This window comes from Ornithorhynchus anatinus, chromosome 16, assembly GCF_004115215.2.
Source record: "Ornithorhynchus anatinus isolate Pmale09 chromosome 16, mOrnAna1.pri.v4, whole genome shotgun sequence".
In the NCBI taxonomy this organism is placed as follows: Eukaryota; Metazoa; Chordata; class Mammalia; order Monotremata; family Ornithorhynchidae; genus Ornithorhynchus; species Ornithorhynchus anatinus.
The window spans coordinates 28,613,412-28,637,589 of NC_041743.1; the positions used below are offsets into that span (position 1 = coordinate 28,613,412).

General features: G+C 41.7%; 2 protein-coding genes across 12 annotated transcripts in view; one reads left to right on the forward strand and one right to left on the reverse strand.

Annotated features, from left to right (window-relative positions):
- Positions 1 to 24,178, reverse strand: part of NHLRC2 (NHL repeat containing 2) — an 84,656-nt gene that overhangs the window by 45,871 nt on the left and 14,607 nt on the right. For 6 of the 8 annotated variants that reach the window (XM_029080685.2, XM_029080687.2, XM_029080682.2 and 3 more), the window contains 2 exons: positions 18,054 to 18,175; positions 17,038 to 17,109 (listed from right to left, as the gene is read on the reverse strand). In XM_029080685.2, the coding sequence (XP_028936518.1) occupies positions 17,038 to 17,065 (28 nt within the window). In that variant the 5' untranslated portion in view covers positions 17,066 to 17,109; positions 18,054 to 18,175. Of the gene's footprint in view, positions 1 to 4,633; positions 4,865 to 17,037; positions 17,110 to 18,053; positions 18,176 to 19,032; positions 19,057 to 24,178 lie in introns of those variants that run through there. The other 2 variants (XM_029080688.2, XM_007667693.3) reach the window with 2 other exon arrangements.
- DCLRE1A (DNA cross-link repair 1A) lies at positions 5,048 to 24,104 on the forward strand. 4 transcript variants are annotated; one of them, XM_007667691.2, is made up of 11 exons: positions 5,048 to 5,244; positions 7,561 to 7,750; positions 8,696 to 9,838; positions 11,186 to 12,700; positions 15,539 to 15,672; positions 16,085 to 16,203; positions 16,869 to 17,012; positions 20,041 to 20,186; positions 21,502 to 21,656; positions 22,754 to 22,895; positions 23,349 to 24,104. In XM_007667691.2, the coding sequence occupies exons 3-11, from the start codon at positions 9,334 to 9,336 to the stop codon at positions 23,507 to 23,509; spliced, it is 3,021 nt and encodes a 1,006-aa protein (XP_007665881.2). In that variant the 5' UTR covers positions 5,048 to 5,244; positions 7,561 to 7,750; positions 8,696 to 9,333; the 3' UTR covers positions 23,510 to 24,104. The 4 variants fall into 4 exon arrangements, with proteins under 4 accessions (XP_007665881.2, XP_028936512.1, XP_007665882.2 ...); XM_029080679.1 differs by having other exon boundaries at positions 7,566 to 7,750; XM_007667692.2 differs by having other exon boundaries at positions 7,575 to 7,750.

Consider the following 24,178-nt stretch of genomic DNA (forward strand, 5'->3'; position numbering starts at 1 on the left):
AATCTGTCCTTTAAACAATAATGGAGGACAGATATTTTTAAATCTCTGTCAAACACATACCTATGTATAAGATATCTATTGCAAATGTCTCTTGTAAATATGTATGCATTTATCTATTAGCTCCGCGGCTGGTCCGGTGGGAGTAGGGCTCTAGAAAGTGGGTGACCTGAGTTGTAGTCCTGGCTCCACGGAGAAGTGAAATGACCTGCCCAAGGTCACACCGCAGACAGGTGGAGGACCTGGGATTAGAACACAGGTTCTTCTAACTCCCAGGTCCATTCTCTATCCACTAGGCCTTGCTGCTTCCCAAACAGAGCAATAAGTAGCCACTGAGGATGTCTTGGGGGTGGACAGACTCAGCAGAAATCCTGAAAATGGGAAGTTTTCTTAAGTGGGAAAGACTCCAGTTCTGAGGGGGCTACTCCGGAAACTGGCCGCGGGTCTTCCTTCGGTATTTCATCACAGCACTGGCTTTGAGCTGGGATCGCTCTGGCCATCAATGGGTTTTGTACATAAAATTCTTCGGTGCACTTCGCAACGTGCTCTCCCCTGCCTGCCTCGCTGCTCCTTGCACCGGGCCACAGAAGGAGCAAGGCTTGCCTGGGCTGGGTCAGTGCCAGCGGTGCCCTGCAAAGCACTTGCCCTACAATCAAATTTCTTCTTGAAGGTGATTGGTCTTGATGTCTTTGCACCAGAATCGAGGTTTGTCTTTCACTTACAATCAGAAATGCCACAGTCATCATCATTATCCCCATCATAAGTACTGACAGAGTGAATTTATTGCTATTAAATCCGCTATTAAGGTTCCCAATCTCTGCTCCACAGTAATAGCCAACTCTCAATTATTCATACTAAAGGCGATGATAAATGATAACTAGCCTGGATAAATAAACTCCACATATTTTAGTTCAAATCTACCTTTCCTCCAAATTGACCTTCAAAGGAATATACTCTATTACAAAGAGATAAATTATTAGTCTGACTTGCGGATCCTTAAAATTTCCTCTCCTTAGGATGGATGATGAGAGTAAGAGGACCAAAAGGAAGTCAGAGGATAAGGAGAAATACATTGAATAATTCATTCTTTGAACAATTATGATGTCAGTACATAACCGACTAAATCTTGACCATTTCTTAGCAGTGATCCTTCCACCCTCCCCCACAACCCATCGCCACATTGTCTTGCTTAATATGCTTTTCTTTCCCATGCCAGCATACAGATATTACTGAAAAAAAATACTAGTTCATGGGGAAGGTCAGTGGAAGCTGCAGGTGGGCAGCCCAACAAGTAAAAAAGAGTCATGCTATGGCTAAGTGGAGGGAGAGCAGCCACCTGCGACGGTAACATTTAGAACCTTCCTGGTTATTCCCCACCTCCCTCATCTGACATCTTAGCACTTCCGGGTACATCTGTTTATTACTGAATCTTTACTTTTAACTTATTCACATTTATTCTTTTGCTTCTTTAACCTATTTAATGTTAGCAATTATGACAGTGTATGTCTTGTGTCTCTCACTCGGCTGCACTTACGCACTTTGTTCAGTTTTTGCACACAGTAAGTGCTCAACAAATACCACTGAATGATTAATTGAGGGCAGTCATAATGCTTCTTGCTTCTGTTTGACACCCCCAAACCATGACAGTGCTCCGCACACAATAGGTGGTGAATAACCGCTATAGAATTTGATAATGATGATTGGGAAGGCTGGAGTAGTTTGAACCAAGAAAGGCCTGCCTGGGAACGGTTCATTTCCCAGCAGTAAAGTTCTGCAGTTATTGTTCAATTGTTTTGTTTTATCCTGCCATTCTTTTAGTGTGCTGGCCCTTTCCCTTGGATTGTGAGACTCCAGTGGTCCAAGGCCACCCAATGAACCTACATCCTTGTTCCTCTCTCTGGCAATCAATCAATCAATCAATCAGTAGTAGCAGGATGGAAAGCAGCATGGCCTAGTGGATAGAGCACAAGCCTGGTTGTCAGAAGGTCAGGGGTTCCAATACTGGTTCTGCCACTTGACTGTTGTGTGATCTTGGGCAGGTCACCTCAATTCTTTGGAGGAGATGGGATTTTAGTAAGACTTTGCAGGTGGGGAGCGTTGCGGTCTGTCAGAGTAAAAGGGAGTTCCAGGCCGGAGGGAGGATGTGGGCGAGGGGAAGGTGTGCGAGAGATGAGACTGAAGTACAGTGAGTGGTTTGGCATCGGAGGAGCTGTAAGTAGAGTGCAGGCATTCGAAGTGCTTATTGGCTATCACTGTCATCACCACTACCACAACTTCTGGCGATTGTGAGATGGGAAAAAAAATGCAAACCAGTAAGAGGGCCTAACACAGTTGATACCCGTAGGGCAGGGCTCTCTAGTCATTCTTTCAGCTGCTCAACAAATACAGTCAAAAGGCAGCTGGGACACTTTCTTGCTGAACCCAGCTACGCATGGTGTAACCAGGAGGGGCCGGGTTGCGGTCTGAAATCCACACCTCGCCTCTTAAATTATTTGAAGCCTGCTCAGTTGCAGCTAAGAAGCAGTATGTTCTGGTGGAAAGAAAACGGGCCTGGGAAACGGGGGACCTGGGTCTTAATCCCGGCTCTGCAAACTGCTTGCTGTGGGCTGGGCGAGGGACTTTGCTTCTTTGTGCCTCAGTTTTCTCAAGTATATAATGGGGATTCATTACCTGTTCTCCCTTCTGCTTAGACTGTGAACCCGATGTGGGATGGGGACTGTGTCCGACCTGATTGATCTGAACCGACCCCAGCGCTCAGACCAGTGCTTGACACACAGTAAGCATTTAATATTAACAATAATGATGGTATTTGTTAAGTGCTAACTATGGGCCAAACACTGTTCTAAGCTCTGAGGTAGATACAAGGCAAACAGACTATCCCACGTGGGGCTCACAGTCTTAATCCACATTTTACAGATGAGGTAACTGAGGCATAGAAGAGTGAAGTGACTTGCCCAAAATCACACAGCTGACAAGTGGCAGAGGCAGGATTTGAACCCCTGTTCTCTGACTCCCAAGCCCGTGTTCTTGCCACTAAACCACACTGCTTCTCAACTGATACTATGACCACCAGAGGGTCATGGGTTCTAATCCCGGCTCCACCATGTGTCTGCTGCGTGACCTTGGATAAGTAATTTCACTTCTTCTGGGTCTCCATCCCCTCAACTGGAAAATTGGGATGGAGACTGTGGGCCCCACGTAGGACAGGGGCTGTGTCCAACTCAATTTGCTCATCACCAACCCAGCCACTGGTAGCATGGCTCAGTGGAATGAGCACTGGCTTGGGTGTCAGAGGTCATGGATTCAAATCCCGGGCTCCGCCGCTTGTCAGCTGTGTGACTTTGGGCAAGTCACTTCACTTCTTTCTCTGGGCCTCAGTTACCCCATCTGTAAAGTGGGGGTTAAGACTGAGAGCCCACGTGGGACAACCGTGGCTCAGTGGAAAGAACCTGGGCTTGGGAGTCAGAGGTCATGATTCTAATCCCTGCTCCGCCCCTTGCAAGTGGTGTGACTTTGGGCAAGTCACTTCACTTCTCTGGGCCTCAGCTACCTCATATACAAAATGGGGATTAAAACTGTAAGTCGATTAGACTATATGCCCATCAATGGGCAGGGATTGTCTCTACCTGTTGCCAAATTGTACATTCCAAGTGCGTAGTACAGTGCTCTGCACATAGTAAGCACTCAATAAATACTACTGAATGAAAACTGTGAGCCCCACATGGGACAACTTGATCACCCTGATCACCCCAGCGCTTAGAACAGTGCTTTGCACATAGTAATAATAATAATGGTGGTATTTGTTAAGCACTTACTATCACCTTGTATCCTCCCCAGCGCTTAGAAGAGTGCTTTGCACATAGTAAGCGCTTAACAGATGCCATCATTATTACTAGCGGGCCAGGCACGGAGTAAGGGCCTAAGAAGTACCATCAACCTGTCAATCGGCAGGGACTGTCTCTCCCTGTTGCCGATTTGTCCCTTCCAAGCGCTCAGTCCAGTGCTCTGCACACAGTAAGCGCTTAACAAATACCACCATTATTATTACATTAGCTTGTATCCTCCCCAGCGCTTAGAAGAGTGCTTTGCACATAGTAAGCGCTTAACAGATGCAATCATTATCATTACTAGCGGGCCAGGCACGTAGTAAGGGCCTAAGAAGTACCATCATCCCGTCAATGGGCAGGGACTGTCCCTCTCTGTTGCCAATTTGTCCCTTCCAAGCGCTCAGTCCAGTGCTCTGCACATAGTAAGCGCTTAACAGATGCCACCATTATTATTATTACTATCACCCTGTACCATCCCCAGGGCTTAGAAGAGTGCTTTGCACAGAGTAAGTGCCTAACAGATGCCATCATTATTACTAGCGGGCCAGGCATGGAGTAAGGGCCTAAGAAGTACCATCATCCCGTCAATGGGCAGGGACTGTCCCTCTCTGTTGCCAATTTGTCCCTTCCAAGCGCTCAGTCCAGTGCTCTGCACATAGTAAGCGCTCACTAAATACCACCGAATGAATCCTCCTCATCACTCCTCGGGAACGCCGCGGAAAGCGTGAGATGGCGCGGTCAAGTCGAAGTCCTCTTATTTTGGGGGTCAAAGGGTGGCATCCTCCGCCGACCCGCGCCAAACCTCTCACCTTCCGCAAACTCGGGGACTTTTAAGTCCCGCTCCCGGCCGTCCACCTGCCGGAGATACTGGGAGACCAAGTCGTCTTTCTCCCGGAGGGTGAGGGCATCGAGCAGGGCGTTTTCCAGCGCCGTCTGGGCGGCCGAGAGTCCGGCCAGGCCGCAGGCCTCAGGACCGGCCGCCGCCATCTTGACTCCTTCCTCCCGCCCTCTCGGCGGCCTCTGTGCAGCAGCCTTGCGTTTCAACATAGCACATTCAACAACACCCCCCATTAAATAATAATAATAATAATAAACAAATCACTCCCGGCGTCGCAACCTTTTCATTTCCACTTTATTTTCATTTCCCCCCCACCGCCCTGTCTCTCTTCGCTCTCCCTAAACACCCCCCCGAGGAGGAGCTGAGCGTTCCGATCGCCGGATTCGCTATATTTCGTCCCAGGGGAGGATTCGGATGCTGCGGGCAAACCGGCGTGTCGTGGCGGGTTTTTACGCTTTGGGGAAAATCTGATGAATGGGAAATCGTTACTCTTTAAATGGTTTTAAAGAGGGATAGCAGTCGAGTCGACGGGAGGGGGCGGGGGGCTTGTCTCGGTTGCATTTTCCCGCCTGGAGGAGAAAGGTGAGGGCGGAGGAGAGGGAAACTGAGGCCGGGGTTCGTTCTGGGGGCCGGTGGGGAGCAGATGAAAGGGTCGCAATCTCCCCCTGCCTTGGGGGATGTCGACAGCACAGCTGTGGCAAGAGCTGCCAGGAGAGCGGGGGGCAAAGGGCCGCTGGAGGGAGGGGGAGGTGCCAGCTGGAGGGCCCAGCTGCACTTTGCTGGGCCTGTGCCAGGATCGGGGGGCCCAAAGGCCTCTCCCAAAGACTTGATCTCGGGCCGTCCCATACAGCGCTTCCTCAGCCCCTCCTGGGGTGGCACAGAGAGCACTGAGCATGATTATGGTATTTAAGCGTTTACTAGGTGCAGAGCAATAATAGTAATGTTGGTATTTGTTAAGCGCTTACTATGTGCCGAGCACTGTTCTAAGCGCTGGGGTAGATCCAGGTAAACAGGTCCCACGTGAGGCTCACCGTTAATCCCCATTTTACAGATGAGGTAACTGAGGCACAGAGAAGTGAAGTGACTTGCCCACAGTCACATAGCTGACAAGTGGCAGAGCCGGGAGTCGAACCCATCACCTCTGACTCTGAAGCCCAGGCTCTTTCCACTGAGCCACGCTGCTTAGAGCACTGTTCTACAGTGATTACAGGAATCATCAGACTGTCCCACGTGGGGCTCACATTTTTTAATCCCCATTTTTGCAGATGAGGTGACTGAGGCACAGAGAAGTTAAGAGACTTGCCCAAGGTCACACAGCAGACAAGTGGTGGAGCTGGGATTAGAACCCATGACCTCTGACTCCCCTGCCCGGGCTCTTTCCACTAAGCCACACTGCTTCTCGAATGGATTGGAATGGATTTAGTCATCCATTCAATAGTATTTATTGAGCGCTTACTATGTGCAGAGCACTGTACTAAGCACTTGGAATGTACAAATCGGTAGCAGATAGAGACAGTCCCTGCCCCTTGACGGGCTTACAGTCTAATCGGGGGAGACGGACAGACAAGAACAATAGCAATAAATAGAATCAAGATACAGGATTCATCAGATTATCCCAGGTGGGGCTCACCTGTTTTAATCCCCATTTTTGCAGATGAGGTAACTGAGCCACAGAGAAATAAATGGTGGTATTTGTTAAGGGCTTACGATGTGCAAAGCACTGTTCTAAGCACGGGGAGATAAAAGGTGATCAGGTGGTCCCACATGGGGTTCACAGTTTTAATCCCCATTTTACAGATGAGGTAACTGAGGCACAGAGAAGTTAAGTGACTTGCCCAAGGTCACAGCAGACAAGTGGCAGAGCTGGGATTAGAACCCGTGACCTCTGACTCCCCAGCCCAGGCTCTTTCCACTAAGCCATGCTGCTTCTCAAATGGATTGGAATGGATTTAGACATGTGGTCCCCTTACCCACCTGCATAGTACTGGGCTGAAGATTCATTCATTCATTCAATAGTAATAATTATGAATAATTATGGCATTTGTTAAGTGCTTAACTATGTGCCAGGCATTGTACTAAGCGCTGGGGTGGATACAAGCAGGTCGGGTTGGACACAGTCCCTGTCCCACAGGGGCTCACAGTCTCAATCCCATTTTACAGATGAGGGAACTGAGGCCCAGAGAAGTGAGGTGACTTGCCCACAGTCCCACAGCTGACAAGTGGCAGAACTGGGATTCAGACCCATGACCTCTGACTCCCAAGCCCGGGATCTTTCCACTGAGCCATGCTGCTTCTCTAATAATGTTGGTATAGTCTGTGCTCAATAAATAATAATAATGATGGTATTTATTAAGCGCTGACTATGTGAAAAGCACTGTTCTAAGTGCTGGGAGGGGTGATGAGGTTGTCCCACTTGGGGCTCACAGTCTTCATCTCCATTTTACAGATGAGGGAACTGAGGCACAGAGAAGTTAAGCAACTCGCTCAAGGTCACACAGCTGACAAGCAGCAGAGTTGGGATTAGAACGCACGACCTCTGACTCCCAAGCCTGTGCTCTTTCCACTGAGCCACGGTGCTTCTCCTAATAATGTTGGTATTTGTTAAGCGCTTACTATGTGTCAAGCACGGTTCTAAGCGCTGGGGTAGATAGAAGTGATCAGGCTGTCCCAAGTGGAGCTCACAGTCTTCATCCCCATTTTCCATGTGAGGTAACTGAGGCACGGAGAAGTTAAGCGACTTGCCCAAGGTCACAGAGCTGACAAGTGGCAGAGCTGGGATTAAAACCCATGACCTCAGTCCCAGGGCTGTGCTCTTTCCACTAAGCCACACGATTGAATGAATAGTGTGGGGTGGGGGGGTAAAGGACAGAACCTATGTAACATAACCCTTGGCCACAGTGCAGTCTCTCTAGGTGTCCATACTGCAAAGATATTGAAGGCGAAAAATGTCCGGGCACCGCCGTTGGCTGTGGAACTGAAGAAAATCAGCTTGCTGCACCAAGATTGGTGGGGCTCTCTTGAATTCTGATTGGAAGCCAATATGCTGGCCGCGAGGAATTCAGTGTGGGGTGACCCACAGCAGCTACAGGTAAGCTTATAGAAAGGCAGCTGAGGTTGATCATCTACCACCTTTACGATCATTCCATCCCTGCCGAAGTGTCCTCTTTGGCCATTGCCCTCTTCTGTTACTCGGAGGCTTTCACTGTGGCAAGCCCAGCTCCCAAGATCGTCAGGATGGAATTAGGGAGGCCACCAGTTCGGTTTTCACTGCCGCCTGGCACTGTGTGTGTGGAAGGGGTAAAGGGTTGGCAAAGGGATGCCTGATATTTAGTCAGAATCCTCCATAGCTGCCTGTAGCAACACAACAGCCGCAGAAATGGAACTTGCCTAGGTGGTATGGGAAGAGCAGCATTAGTCTTCTTTTAGTACTCATTGAACCACTTCTGTGTGCAGAGCACTGTAGGCACTTGGGAGCATGCAGGAAAAGTAAAAGGGATGGTTCCCCCTAGCTCCCTCTTCTCTACCTGATCTTTCTGCTAGTACCTTGTTAACATCATGATCCTGATAATGTCTTTGTCAGTCTCTCTCCCTTCTCTGCCTTTGTCTCGATTTTTGAACCATGGATCCCCAATACCCCCATAAAACCCTCAAGCACCATGCGTAGTGGATGGAGCACGGGCTTGGGAGTCAGAGGACGTGGGTTAGAATTCCAGCTCCGCCACTTGTCAGTTGTGTGGCTTTGGGCCAGTTGCTTCACTTCTCTGTGCCTCAGTTACCTCATCTGTCAAGTGGGGATTAAGACAGTGAGCCCCCTGTGGGACAACCTGATAACCTTGTATCTAGCCCATTGCTTAGAACAGCGCTTGGCATGTAGTAAACAAATACTACATTATTATTCTCTTAAATTCTGATAAACATGAGCACTTCTTAATCCGCTACCTGGAGGGGGCTTGTGATCTGTGGCTTGAGAGGGTTGATGTCCCCTTTCAAGTGATTGCTTTCATAAATTTTGATTCTTATTCATTTGTTTCAGGGACACTGATGTTCATGGAACATGTTGGATTACCCACCTGGGAAATAGCAGTGGATAAATGCCTGCATACTCAAATATGGGAAGTGCCAGATGATTCCTGCTAACATGCCTCACCTTGGTTATGAAAAGAATAGTATTACCAGTCAACAAGTTAGGGTCAATTTGATCTCTGAAACATGTGTAGTCAGTGAACTTCGAGGACTTTTGTGTATCCATTTATTTTGGTTCTGTCAACCTTAAGGCAGTACTTAAAATAGCTCACAGAGTAAATTTCTTTTCCTGCACTTCCAATTACAGCTTTGAAGCCTCTAATTAATACCCTCAGCTTTAGTAAATTAATTTAGTCCAATCAAAAACAGAAATTTAGTGTAGCATTAAAGGAAATAGCTAATGCAGCTAAAAACCTCCCTCAGCTAATGCACTTAAGCTGTAGGATGAAATAAACGCAATTATGTCCACTCAAAATCTTGCTGTTGCCTTCATTTCTATCAGTGGAGTTAAAATATTTTTACTATTTGAATATTTCTCAAGTAAATTATAAGTAAGCTTTCACCACAGTGCACTGCACTCAGTAAGTGCTCAGTAAATACCATTGATTGGTGTAAGAATGGTTGACATCAAAGAATTCTAGTTTGCTTATGATTGGTGGACTTTCTCTAGACTTGCTATTTGCCATGTCAGAAGATTCCATGTTGGAAGAGGCAATTTGGGAATATAAATCAAAAAGGAAACTAAAAAGTTATTCTGAAAATTATTCAGATGATACTTCTAAATCTGTTCCAAAGGCAACAGGTGGGAAATACAAAACAAGACAAAATCGAAAGAAAAATAAAAAAGGGACCATTGAAAATAATGAAGGCTCTAAGGGCAAGGAGCAGGAACAGGGAGAATGTGGGTCTCAGACAAGCGTAGTCTCGGATGGAGATTTAAATTACCAGGACGATATTCAGCTGTCCCAGGATAAGGCAAGCACGCCAGAAAAGCAAAGCAGAAGTCATAACAAAAAACAAATCACGCCAAAGAAACGGCCCATTTACGATGGCTACTGCCCGAACTGTCAGATGCCCTTTTCTTTATTGCTAATTCAGACGCCTCGGTGGCATATTTCTGAATGCTTGGATGTTCCAGTATCTTATGAGAAAGGTAAGATTACAAGAAGGAGCAAAGTTATTTTAGATCTGCTTTGTGATTGTTGAGTTAAGCAAAGAAACAAAGTGTTCAGGATGGGGTATAAATAAGCGCTGGAGATTGCTGTGGGTTTATATGAATTAGGGTGTGGGGAACTAGGTCTAAACTTACAGCTATCCAGAGGAAGTATGTAAAATATATGCTTGCTTTTAATAATCTCTTAAGTAGTAACTTTATGTTTCTGATTCAGCTCTGAAATCAAAAGGAAGATGCCAATATTCTAGGCCTCTAAACCAGTGCTATAGTCCAGGAGGAGCTAGAGTTGATGATAATAAATCTACAGCTTAATGTCCTCATGCAAAAAGTACACTGTGCTGTATTAAATTTACAATGTACTAACAATAATACTAAGTTTAAATGTTGATGAGATAGATCTTTTTAAGTGGCCACCATTGCCAGAAGTATTAAGCATTTTTAACTAGAAGCAAATTAATTTTTTAGAGAACTTTAACCACTAATTTGCAAAGTATCATCCTGTAATTTTTTTTGATAAAAATTGAATCCTCAAGGAAAAAAATACCCTCATGGGACTGCTTATAGTCTTTTTTTAACCACTTCCATGTTTTGTAAAGTGGGGAAACTTATCCCTGTGGCCAGGTCAGTGGAGAAAAAGAGTTTAGGTTTGAGTAGGTTGGGTCTTTAATTGTTCACTGTTCATTGGGTCTGGGAAATGTGGGTGGGGGTTGATCCCCTTTTACAGTTTAGTAGCGATATCTCCTGTAGTTATACTTATGTCTTAGGTTTCCTTTTATCCAGCTGAATGAAAATTGGCAAATCTGACCTGAATTTCAAACTGCACTGAAAGATACCAGTTGCCTTTACTTTTTAGGCAGCTGGAGCCATGGGTGCCTTAGACAGTGCTTTGCACACAGAAATCACTCCATAAATGGGACTGAATGAATGAAGTGGGTTGGATGGTGAAATTGATGAAGTGAGTGTTACTTTCTTGGCCCTATTAAAGGAACCCTAGGTACAGAGGTGACATAGCTATGACAAATTTTCACAGGGGTCGAGTTGCTTGCCAAAGTGGAAAACTGTTGTGTTATTTGTATCATGATTTTTCCAGCATAAAATTTTGGTCACTAATTGTGGATCATTTTATTGAGGGCCTTGCTCCATAAAGGCCACACATTTAGTGGTTAAAGGGTGAAATTTTAAGTTCAGTGAGATTTACACTAATGTTTTAAATTGTGAAAAAGAGATTACATTTTTCAGGCCCTTATTTTATGGTGCTATGCTAACCATGACATTGTCTATTTGGATACATTTAGTTTTTCAAATATTGATTTTTGTCTTTTTTAGAGTGTCCTGATGGTCTGCTGTGTACTTCTACAATTCCGTCTCACTACAAGCGATATTCACACTTCCTGCTTGCTCAGAGGAGAGCAGAGGATGGTCATTCGGGCTCTCCGGCAAACAGCCCGGAGCTATCAAATCACCTCTGTAACCTTGAGAAAGAAGGGTCATCAAGACAGAAACAAATTGAGGAGGAAAGAAAAGTTCCAAACGATCCTTCATTGATAACATCGGGTCCAAGAAAAGCACACTTTCCACCCGAAAGCAATAAAAAGACTTCCTTTTCCACAAACACTCCAGCATCTCAAAAGACTCTGCAATTCCCTGAACCAATTGGTAATGACAGTTTTGAGTGTTCTGGTTTACCTCGGGCTAGTGGAAACTCAGACAATCAGAACAACCCCAAACCGTTCAATCTGCGGCTGCCAGAAACTGACGTTAGTGACTATGAAATCTCATATTCCCCACTTAAAAGTGATGAAGACACTTATGATACAGATGGAGATCTGGAAAATTCACAAAGCAAACTGTCCTTAACTGGCAACTCAGAATACAGCAACACAAATTATAATGATGAGAATGAGCACAGTGTAGGATTTATAGAACCCTATACTCAAAGTGCTTTGTCTCTATCTACTTCCCAAAGTAGTGAGAGTACCAAGTTTAGTGATTTATCATGTGCTACTAATTTTTTAAAATTCCCTTCAGGTGCATCACCTAGGGAGCTGAATCTTTCTAGTAATTATACTAAAGCACCTGAAGAAGACCATGATGGGCCTAAATTGTTTGTCTCTCAGTCAAAAATGGGTGATGAGCCCACTAAAGATTCAGCTGTGGGCAATTGTCCTTCTCCAAACATAGCTCGCAGAGCCAGGTCAAAATCCTTGAAGTACAGGAAAGAAAGCTCTCTCCCTCTTAAGTCAACTGAAAGGGAAGTTTTGGAGCTGTCAAGTAGTCACCTAAGTGACAAAAGCAATAGTGTAAATGAGATTAAGGGAACAATGGACATTAGCCAGCCATCTCAGTCAGCTATAGAATGCTTTTCTAGTTCACAAAAGTGTGATGTGAAATCCCCTCCCTCCAAAACGCTGAAGCAAATGGACATAGGTGTATTTTTTGGGTTACCACCCAAAGTAAAAGAAGAGAAAGTACGAAAAGGTACTTCAAAAGGTATGAAGAACGTAAGTCCAATCATAAGTCCTAAAGAACAGCATTCCAGGAAGAGGAAGAGGAAAGCAGATTCTCTGAGTGACACAGAACCTTTGACTGTCAAAACTGAAGAGAGATCACAAAGGCAGAGGAAGAGACTTAGAGAATCAGATGCTTTGGAGGAAGAAGTTCAAAAGACAAAAGCCATTATGTCTGTGAAAGATTTAAAATCTTTCAGTGGCAATTTAACTAAAGTGTCTACAGAACCAGCCAGAGCTGGGTCACGAAGGTGGAGAAAGAGATTCAAAGAGTCAACCTATACAGAGGAAGGCCCCCCAAAAAAGATATGTCCCTTTTACAAGAAAATACCAGGTAAGTCAAAATGATAGTGGATGAAAAAGAGCATTCAAATTCCATCAAATTCACTGAATGTGAACATACCTTTTAGGTTTTTAATCTATTTTATGGCTTTTTTTAAAGTGGGTTTTAATCAACCTATCAGACAGTGATATTTATTGGACACTGTGTGTAGAGCACTGGACTAAAGCCCTTAGAATACAGGAGAGTAAATAGACTAAATATACAGACTAAATTATACTGATACACTGATGGTATGAGAAGTGTGTGTGTGTTTATACACACACACACATATATATACTTCAGAGTTGTGGGTAGATGACTGAGTACCTATGTGCTTAGTGGGGAGTGGACTCAAGTGCATGTTCATGGAAATAGAAAATAAGATGGAGAGATGAGAGATTAATCAGGGAAGACTTCCTGGAGAGGATGGGATTTTAGTACAGCTTGAATGATAGGGAAAGTAGTGGTCTGTCGGTGTAACGGGCAGGGAGTTCTAGGTAGGAGGAAGGGTGTAAGAGGGTGACAGGCATAGTGAGTAGGTTGGAATAGAGGAGTGAAATATGTGGCTTGGGTTGGGGTGGCAGAGGAGTGAGGATAGGTGGGGGAGGAGATTGAGAGAGGATTGAGAGCTTTAAAGCTGATGGTGAGAAGTTTATGCTTGATGTGGAGATGGATGGACAACAAGCGAAGGCTTTTGTGAAGTGTAGAGATGGGTGCAGGATGACGAAAATCCCATCCTCTCCAGGAAGCCTTCCCTGGCTAATCTCTCATCTCTCCATCTTATTTTCGATCTTACTGCAGTAAAAAAATGATCTGGACAGCAGAGTGAAGTATGGATTAGAAAAGGAAGAGGATGGAGGCAGGGAGGTCAGCGAAGAGGCTGATGGATTTGACAAGTTCTTAGACATGTGTGGTGGCAGCTTGGATGGAGAAGAATGTGTGGATTCTGGAGATGTGGTGAAGGAAGAACTGATGGGTTTTGGTGACTGACTAAATATGCAGATTTGAGGAGAAAGAGGAGGTCAAGGATAATATCAAAGTTTTGAGCTTTTGAGCCAGAAAGGATAGTGGTGGTGTCAGCAGTGATGGGAAAATTGCAGGGAGGAAAGGATTTGAGAGGTAAGCTAAGGGGTTCAGTTTTAGACCTGCTGAGTTTGAGGTGTCACTAGGGTGCCCGAGTTGAGGTGCCCTGAAGGCAGGAAGAAATGCAAGATTGTAGAGAAGTAGAGAGGTTGGGGCTGGAGATGTAGATCTGGAAGTCATTTGTGTAAAGATAGTAGTTGAAAGTCATGGAAGTAGATGGAGAATGGAAAGGGACTCAGAGTTTTGGAGTACACCACATTTAGGGGCTGGGAGGCAGAGGAGGAGCAGACAGGAGCAGAACCCGGAGGGGACAGTATCAGAGAAACCAAGGTTTGATAGTGTTTCCTGGAGAATGGGGTGGCCCATGATGTCAAGGCTTCTGAGAGATCAAGGAGGGAACAATCTCTTATTCTGTGTTTCTTACCTTGTACTGTGTCAATCTATGGGGGAGCAAAGGAAATAGAGCTAGGAGGGATTTGGTAAATGTCTGACTACCCCAGAAGCAACATTGGCTTAGTGGATAGAGTACAAGCCTAGGAGTCAGAAAGACCTGGCTGCTCATCTTGGCTCTACCACTTGTCTGCTGGGTGACCTTAGGCAAATCACTTAACTTCTCGGTGCCCCAGTTCTGTCATCTGTAAAATGGGGATTAAGACCGTGAACTCTATGTGGGACAGGGACTGTGTCCAACCTGATTACGTTGTATCTACCCCAGCACTTGACACATAGTAAGCACTTAACAAATGCTAATATTATTATTATTATTGACAATTCTATGGAAAGTATGGATTTTGGGTCAGAAAAAGGAATAATGGGCTTCAAAATATTTTAAGCCTAATTTAAATTAGGTGCTTGAGATTGCGCATTAGAAACTAAAATTGACCCAGTTTTTCATGGAACTAAATTGTCTCCAACACATTTGTTATGTTGCAAAATATAATTTAATTTAGATGGAAACTCTGGGTTTCTTCTAAATAGGATATGTGTAAAAAATAAAAAGTACTAGTGATTTAGTGGAAAAATGTTCAGTCTAATTTTGTAGCTTTGAAGAAAACTGAGTAATTTCCTGTGTCAGAGTATAAAGTCATCAAAAATAAATTGGTTTCAGCTAAGTTAAAATATGCTTTATTGATAGTCTGGGGCCAAAATCTAACTTTGAAACGCATTTCTTCATGAAACCCTATTTATGTATGTCATAGAAACTTGGTTTGGAACTATGATATGATTGATTCCTAGTTCAGGGTGAACCCATAGTTGGACTATTCATTGTTGATATTGAGAAACATTGGTAAAATTATGAGGGGATTCTTGCATAGCATCTGCCCAAAGTGTGTTTATTTCCAAGTAGCCTTAGTTAAACCCCATTTTGTTCATGAATACCACATGTTTGGGGAAGAAAATAGCACTTTGAATTGAAAGATAACATTCTTCTTTAGCTGTTTATTTCAGAAATAGAGGCTTGCAAGTGTTCAGTAAGTATTATACCTGGCTTAAATATTATGTGTAAATATGTCTCAAGATTTGGCTTTAATTCACAGAAAAAGCTCTGCATGGGAATTCTCGGTTGATGCTTACTAGGCTTATTGTCCTAAAACCTCCTTTCATAGAATTTAATTGAATTTTTAGAAGCTGTGATGTAAACAGTGAAATTGGTTAGAAATTAAGGAGGAAAAAAAAGCAGAGGGTTTTGAAAGCAATTAAGTTGAATTGCTTTTTTTGAACTCGTTATTTCCCTTATAATCTATCCTGCATGGGTTTTCTTTATAGGAACTGGCTTTACAGTGGATGCCTTTCAGTATGGAGCAATAGATGATTGCACAGCGTATTTCCTCACACATTTTCATTCTGATCATTATGGTGGCCTGTCAAAAAAATTCACATATCCAATCTATTGCAATAAGGTATGTTTTTTAGTATATAGTGTATAAAGATGCGTGTGTCCCAAGATCAACAACATATTGATGACTTTTCACAGTGCCTCATTTAACATGGTAGGGATTAAAATAGCGGCTTGTCCCTGGAGAGAAGCTGGACTCTCTGGCTGGGTAGATTTCAGCTATTGTAGGATAGATTTCAGTTATTGTATCACTTCAGAATTCTGTTTAGGAAATTAGAGAAAAATCACAATTTGGGATTACCATTTACGATTACCCAGGCTTTTAGGACATCTAAACTATTCAAAAATAGATGTCTTTTCATGCTACCTCTAAATATATATTACTATCAAAGTTAAAATGAGAACTCAATAGAGCACCTATTTATTGACATCTCATTTGACTTGCTGTTCTTTGAGTAATAATTTTCTCTTTCCAGATAACTGGAAATTTGGTAAAGAGCAAACTTAAAGTGCAAGAACAGTACATCCATATATTGCCAATGGATACAGTGTGCATAGTGAATGGGATCAAAGTTGTGTTGCTTGATGCCAATCAGTAAGTGTCAGAGTTGTTTTAAAAATATATTCTAGAAGTCTTAAAAATCTGATTCTTTTTGTTGATCTGAAGTTCTATTTCCTGCAGCTACTTGCTTTATTATTGTTTATTATAATTTTTATTACTAATGGAAAGTTTCTTCTTGAAAGCAAAGAGTTGGACCAAATGGCTATAGAATCATGCAAGAGTAGGACTGGAAGATGTCTACTGCTCGTCTCCAGGCAGAGTTTATACTTACAGTTATTTCTCAATGAAAATTTTATAGTGATTCCATATGTTGACCTCAAACTGGTAATCTTTTAAAAATGAGACAGTGATGAAAAATTAGCATTCACCTTTGTGATGTTATTTTCTTGCTATCTGTTCAGATGTTTGGATCTTTCACTCTTCCACCTGACCAGTATCTCAGCAAGAGATAAAGAGACGAAGAAGGGGGACCTCCACCACTTTAGTCCTCCTCCTGTTTTCTGATTGTCCCTCTGAAACTTTTATCATAGACTGCTAAGAATTGAAGTATTAATTGTACCCTATTTAAAGTACAGTACTTTGTCATCATAATGTCTTATTCTATTTTTAAATTGAATATTTGAAAACCCTAAAGCACATTCTGCTTATGAGATTCAATAGGTATGTGGTCACGTTGTAATCTATGCGTATGTATTCAGTTGCCCAGGTGCTGTCATGTTGCTTTTTTATCTTCCTAACGGGAATGTTATACTACATACTGGAGATTTCAGAGCAGACCCTTCCATGAAGCGCTATCCTAAACTGATTGGTCAGAAAATTCACATGCTGTACCTGGATACAACGTAAGAAGCATTTATGTGTTCTTACCTTTCCCAATGCTACTGGTGAAATCCATCAACGGGCTTTCCCTCTTGACTTCTCACTTTTGGGGGTCTTTGCCTAAAAGAGATTAAATTCCAGTAATCATTTCATTTTTGAAAATACAAAATGTTTCAATCTTTTAATGATCCATGAGAGATTAATATTTAATCAATTAATCTTATTTATTGAGCACTTAATTTGAGCAGAACGCTGTGCTTAGCTTTTGGGAGAGCACAATGCAAACATCACAGACAGGCTTAATTAATCTTCTACTATGTCAGGGCTTCAAAAATTATCTGAATAGTTTCTATTCTATGTAGGGTATCACAGTACCTTTGTAACCCAAGCGAAATTGACCCAAGAAATTATCCAGTTGATTTGGACTAATTTAGGCAGCCCAAACTGGTAATTGAGAATTATTTTGGCAAGCTGAATTATCCATTAGAACAGTATATGTGGATCAATCACTGACATTAGGCAGGAAATATCATTTCATAAAGAGAATATATTGGATAAAAGGTGGTCATTTATTTTTGAATTGTGATCACGAGTTTTTAGATAATTTGAAAATAAGTTGTATATTTTCTGAGTTGATGAGTGAAAGAAAAATGTCATTACTAAAAGAAAACTTTGTTTTTGTTAAGATGTGAGGGAACATTTTCTGATAAGCTTTCCAGGAAAACACTTTCTAGCTAAATCCCCAAATTGGTTTGGTATCAGTGTAATTTTGAAAATATGGAGAAGAGAGATTAGGAAGAGAATCTGTTCAGTCCCTCTGGAACAAGAATCAGGAAGTGAAGAGGAGCAGACTAAAAACTGTAGGAAATGGAGAAAATATAATTCAGTTTTAAAACAATAGGACAAAAGACATGCCATTCATTGAATGAAAACACGAAAAACGGATCGATAAAAGAACAGAGTGCACATTAAAGATTTATCAGATAGGAAATTCAAATATAATATGCATTTTGACTCTAGTTGACCACAGGCCCTATTGGTGGTCCAGGGGAAAGAGTACCGACCTGGGCTGTAGTGCTGGTTCTTCCTTCTGGGGCTCTGCACCAGTGATGAGTGTTTCTGACTGAAGAGCCACCGAAGATATTCTTAGGAGGTGTATGGGTCCAGCAGGAATTCTAAACTGTAACTGAACGACAAATTCAGCAAAGACTGGCAGTGACTACCAAAGCAGCAGGTCATGGCACCATGACACATTGCTGACACGATGCTGGGACGACCTGGGCCGTAAATTGTGACTTGGACTGTAAATGGGTTCTGCTCTGAAAACCTCTGTAAAGGCTGTACCCCCACCTGCCTACTTGCTCATTGATTTCAGTGCCTTTACGAATTGCTGTTGTACTTTCCGCACTTAGTACAGTGTTCAGCAATATTACCGTCAGTGATATTTATTGAACACTTAACTGTGTGTAGAGCCCTGGCCTAAGTGCTTGGAAGACTACAGTATAAGAAAGTTGGTAGAATTGTCAGAAAGAAAGAAATAATAGAAATTCATTATTTCTAATGAGACACTCAATCCATCAAGTTTCCTTCAATTATAAACAAAGAGGAGTTGAAAGGCAATATATAGTAGTATTTCTCACTTAGAATGAATATTGTATTCTTTACAATTATAGCATAGTTAGACTATTCGGCCTTGGTTCAGAACCAATTTCCCATTTGTAATGTTGTTTCTCTTTAAGTTGTGGTTTTCAGGAAACAATTGTATTGTAAGCCTGAAGACTGGCCTTTATTCCAAATGAAATGGAAAAGATCCAAGGAAGAGAAATGAAAGATTGCTACAACTCAAAAGTGAAACAGAGAATGAAGCAAGGTTGCTCTATAATTGATGGATGTTGTGGTACAATATGGTATCTATTCATTGTGAAAAGAAGAAAGGCAGGCCACCAGATTATAGGTGGCAAATGGAAGGGAAAGTGAAAAATTATACTGGTGAAACTGCAGTCTTTTCAATCCATCAATCAATGGTTTTTATTGAGTACTTACCGTGTCCAGAGCACTCCACTTAATGCTTGGGAAAGTACAGTATAACAGAGTTGGTAGGCATGGTCCCTGCCCAAAAGAAGCTTAAAGATATAGGGGGAGACAGATGTTAAAATAGATTAGGGTTAGAGGAAATAGAATTTCAGAATATTTACACAAGTATTGTGGGGTTGGGGAGAGTATTCAAGTGCTTAAGGGGTACATAGCCAAGTTTGTAGTCAACACAGAGGGGAGGGTGAATAAGGGAAATAAAAGACTTAGCCTGAGAAGCGTTTTGGAAGAGAGTGATTCTGACAGGGTTTTCAAGTTGGAGATTATGGCGGACAGTTGGCTTTGGAGGTGGAGGGAGTTCTACACCTGAGGCAGAATGTTGGCAAGGGATTGGTGGTGAGATAGATGAGCTTGAGGTACAGAGAGTAAGTGGAGAAACACTAGGTGGAAATAAGATCCATCAAACCATAATTTTTTTTAAATTTTTCCTTAGAGATGATTTTAAATCTCCATCAACTACACTATAGTAAGTCATTATGTTTACTTTACACTCAGTAATCAGAGAAGAGTCTGCAGTGTTCGAGCCAGGCTATGTAGTCCTTACTGTTTCATTTTCATTGGTTCACTGTCACAAATAGCATTTTGATTGTTCGTGATTAATACTATAATAAAACACCATTTTACATGGATATGAACAGGAGCAATTTTGAATTAGTTCATGGTAGCTAGAAATGTTTCTTAAAGTATTTGAATAGTCACTTTTCTGCCAGTAGAATGCAAACTGACAAGAAATATATACTGAAAGTATGGGAAAGCTTAGAATTGTATTTTAAATTGCTTCATAACTTTTAACAAATGGATTCACAGGCAAAATGAATTGCAATAACATTAGTATACAATATAAGGTGTGCCCCTGTGTCATTTCATGTTTAACTGACAAATCTCATTGTGAAAATAGAATCCCACTTATGTCCGACTTCCTTATTGTCTGTTAACACGTATCTTATTTCTATATCACAGATACTGCAGCCCTGAATACAGTTTTCCATCTCAGCAGGAGGTTATCCAATTTGCTGCCAACACTGCATTTGAATCTATAAATTTAAATCCACATACTCTTGTTATCTGTGGCACTTATTCTATTGGAAAAGAAAAAGTCTTCATAGGTATGGGATGGCATATTTATATCTTATGTTCATGAGTGAAGGTCTGATTCATTTTGTATGGTACCTGACTTTCATAAATCTCTACTTCTGTTATTAGTGTTTGTTCCTTTAATAGTTTCATATTTCCTGCTCCAAATGGAGATTGGAATTGCAAATTTTACAAATATTAAGATGTTTATAAATTTTCCTCTCCCCTCTTTTGAAACTTTAAAAATTTTGGCATAAGTGAAACATTTTGATATATGTGTACACACACATGTATTTTCTAGGAGGCTTGCTTATTTTGACTATCACTGGTTTCATGACAGCTTTTCTAGAGTAGACAGCCATATCACATTAATCATCTTTAAAGTCCATCAATCAAAGATGTTTCTACATTTTGATAATAGACTGTAGTTTAATGCATATCAAGTAGCCCTATTAATTAAAGTGATAGTTGCAACTTGCTTCCATAACAGTTTGTGAAGCTGGCATTAATCATTTTCCCAGTCTCTTACAAAGTGTTGCTACTCTCTCCTTATGTGTACTAATATTTTCTTTAAACGAGAAAATTGAGGTATGAGGTGGTAAAATGACTTGCACATCCCAGATCAAACTGAATATTAGTAATGATGTTGGACCTGTGATCTTGAAATTTCCAGTTTTATCCCAGAGATTTGATTTAACCCTCCTCTCCCCACTCCTTGCTTGCTCCTTCATTCATTTCATATTTCAACCTTTGTCTCTTAAAGTTGTTCCTGACTTTCTCTTAATCTAATGCTCTTACACGCTTATCTGTCCCACCCCTTTTTCTCTCCCTGTAATTCATTCTCTCTCTCTCTATTTCTCTTCCTCCTGTTCTGGCTTTAGCTAGCTTGCTTGCTATCACTTTTAATCCCGCCTCAGCCATTTGTCTGCTGTGTGACCTTGGGCAAGTCGCTTCACTTCACTCCATCAGTTGCCTCATCTGTAAAATGGGGTTTGAAACTTTGAGCCCCGTATGGGTTAGGGACTGTCTCCAACCCTATTTGCTTGTATCCACCCCAGTGCTTAGTACAGTGCCTGGCACACAGTAAGTGCTTAACAAATGCCACAGTTATTATTCTCTTTATTTCACCCTTTTAAACTGTTCTTCAACCTCCTCACTTGAGTGCTCTTGTTTTCACATTTGTTTTTCTATCTGGAGGATTTTAATCTTTCACCACATGCTTCCCCCAGCAAAACCTCATGCTGAAGATACTGTATGTGTGAGGTGATCTCTCTGAAATGGTATAAGATATCCTTTACACCTAGCAAGTTAGACACCACTTTTTTTCTCATTTCTTTTTACCCATAGCAATTGCTGAAGTTTTGGGTTCTAAAGTAAGTATGTCACAAGAAAAATACAAGACCTTGCGGTGCTTAGAACTGGAAGAAGTTAATTCCCTCATCACTACAGACTGGAGCAGCACAAAAGTTCATCTTCTCCCTATGATGCAGATTACTTTTAAGGTAAATCTTCAAAGTCGTCACTACTGCAACTTTTTGGGTCTCGTTGGATAGGATGACCCGGGAGTTATCGTAGATCTAGTCAATTGTCTCGTTGCATTTATTTGGTGATATTTTGACAGGTAACAACGAAGTGAAAATTAAATTCAATTAAATAGCAATAACTGGTTCAAATAGATGCACAGAAAGTGTAATTTAAATATAGTCATCATGAAACAAGATAATAGTTTAAAAAGATTTGCTGATTATAAAGCTTTTTGAAGTGGTATAAATGATCTACTGACTATATCTAGTCTATTAATAATGTAATATATTGTGACACACTGTTTATATTTCCATTATTTATGAACTGTATAAAAGGTTCAAAAAGACTTCCTTATTTCTGAAAGGTAATTATCTTTGACAGGGATATTTAATTTTCCAAGATTTTATAATAGCATTTTATATCTGTTCTTTATTAGTTTATGCTGCATAAAAATTATAATGAATTCTAATCTAAGTCTTTGCCAGCAGGAATTGAAACACTGATGCAGATAAGTACTAATGATTTTTTTTTAATCTGCCAAAAATTTTGATGGCTCTCAAACTTGCATCTCTCTTCCAACACCAGTGTTAACAGAGATATATCTATTAGTAATAAGTATCTCTTACCTCAAGTGGTATGCTGTCAGTGTCGTGGATCACTTTCAAATCCACACTTATCCATAAGCTGGGTTCTTCTCTGTGTGTGTGTGTGTGTGCGCGCGCACGGATCACTTTCAAATCCACACTTGTCCATAACCTGGGTGGTTCTCTGTGTGTGTGTGTGTGTGTGTGTGTGTGTGTGTGTGTGTGTGTGTGTGTGTGTGTATCATTCTTCCTACCTTTTCATACTTTTTCCAGTTTGATATTTATAGTCAATTAAGAAGAGATTTTAAGGTTTTAAGGTTCCATTTTTGAAGTACATTTACTAAATTGCTGGGAGTCCAAGCTTTACCAGTGAAACATTTCAAACTTTTCTGTCTATATATGTGCTGTGGAAATATGGTATAATTTTTGACCTATGTTTTTAGTTCCAAATATTTCTTCTTTGACCACTGGAATATGTCTTTCTTCAACAGGGATTACAAAGCCACTTGAGCAAATTTGGTGGGAAATATAATCAAGTTTTAGCATTCAAACCTACCGGGTGGACATATTCAGAGAAATCTAGTTCTATATCCGATATTAAGCCTGAAACGAGAGGAAACATCACAATATATGGTATGTCAATGGATACAACATCAAATTGAATTGATGTATTACAGCCTCTGCAAATTGAGCTTTGGTTTTGGGAAGAGTTGGAAAACTCCTTCCTGCAATATTTTAAATTGGAAAGAGAACAGGTGTTGAATCCTCAATTTACAGATGAGGTAACTGAGGCTCAGAGAAGCTAAGTGAATTGTCTAACGTTACCTAGCAGGCATGTGGCGGAGCCAGGATTTGAACCCAGGTCCTTTGACTCCCCAGCCTGTACTCTTTCCACTAGGCCACGCTGCTCCTCTTTTGTGGGCAGGGACCATGTCTACCAACTCTGTTGTAGTTTGCTCTTCCTGGCATTTAGTAAGCACTCAATAAATTCCTTTGATGTACCAATTGATATAATTTTTTGATGTTTTACACTTTTTTGGAAAACTCTGCAATTTAACTGACCAAACTTATCTTTTTGTGTTGCAGGAATTCCTTATAGTGAACACAGCAGTTACCTAGAAATGAAACACTTTGTCCAGTGGCTAAAACCACAGAAAATTATACCTACAGTAAATATTGGTTGCTGGAAAACCAGGAATGCCATGGAGAAACATTTTATTGACTGGAAGTTAGAGGCTAAACATTGATAGAATGAAGATGATGTTCTTAAAAATCATAGAGGTAGTTGAGCAGTCCCTGAGGGTCTCTTCCCCCACATCACCCCTTCAGTGCCTTTCTTTTCTATAGCATTTGTCTGGACACTTTTATATGACAAATCAATAATTTATGATAAATCTTTCCCATATTGTACTTTTCTTTGGTGACTACAGAATTCTTGGTGTCCTTAGTACCCATTACCAACCTAGTGTTTCATCTTCGGAGAACAAAAAGGATGCGCCTTTAGTCTCTTGCATCATTCCGGCTGGGCTTCACCATGCTCAGGGTCCTCTCAGAGTTAATTGCTTGTCATTCTACCTCTCTTTAAAACTTTTTTTTTTTAAGGATCTGTCCCTCATCTGAATTTTGGTTTCCAGCCTAGAGAGATGTAGTATAAGGAATTCCAGTATTCCTATTTGCCAGAAAGCCCCACATCATCAGCCAGATGGCAGAGTGGACCCATTGAGTCTGCGGGACTGTACTCACCTATGCAACATGTCACTTGTATATTTTTTTTAAAACAAATTCTGCTGTTATGCCAGGCCTTTAAAAATAGTATAATAAATGAAAAGAGTTGTAAGAGTATGTCTGAGTGAGTGTTTGGCTTAGTGATGAATACTTGGTGCAGGCAAGTAGTATGCCAGCAGAGGGTTGACTAT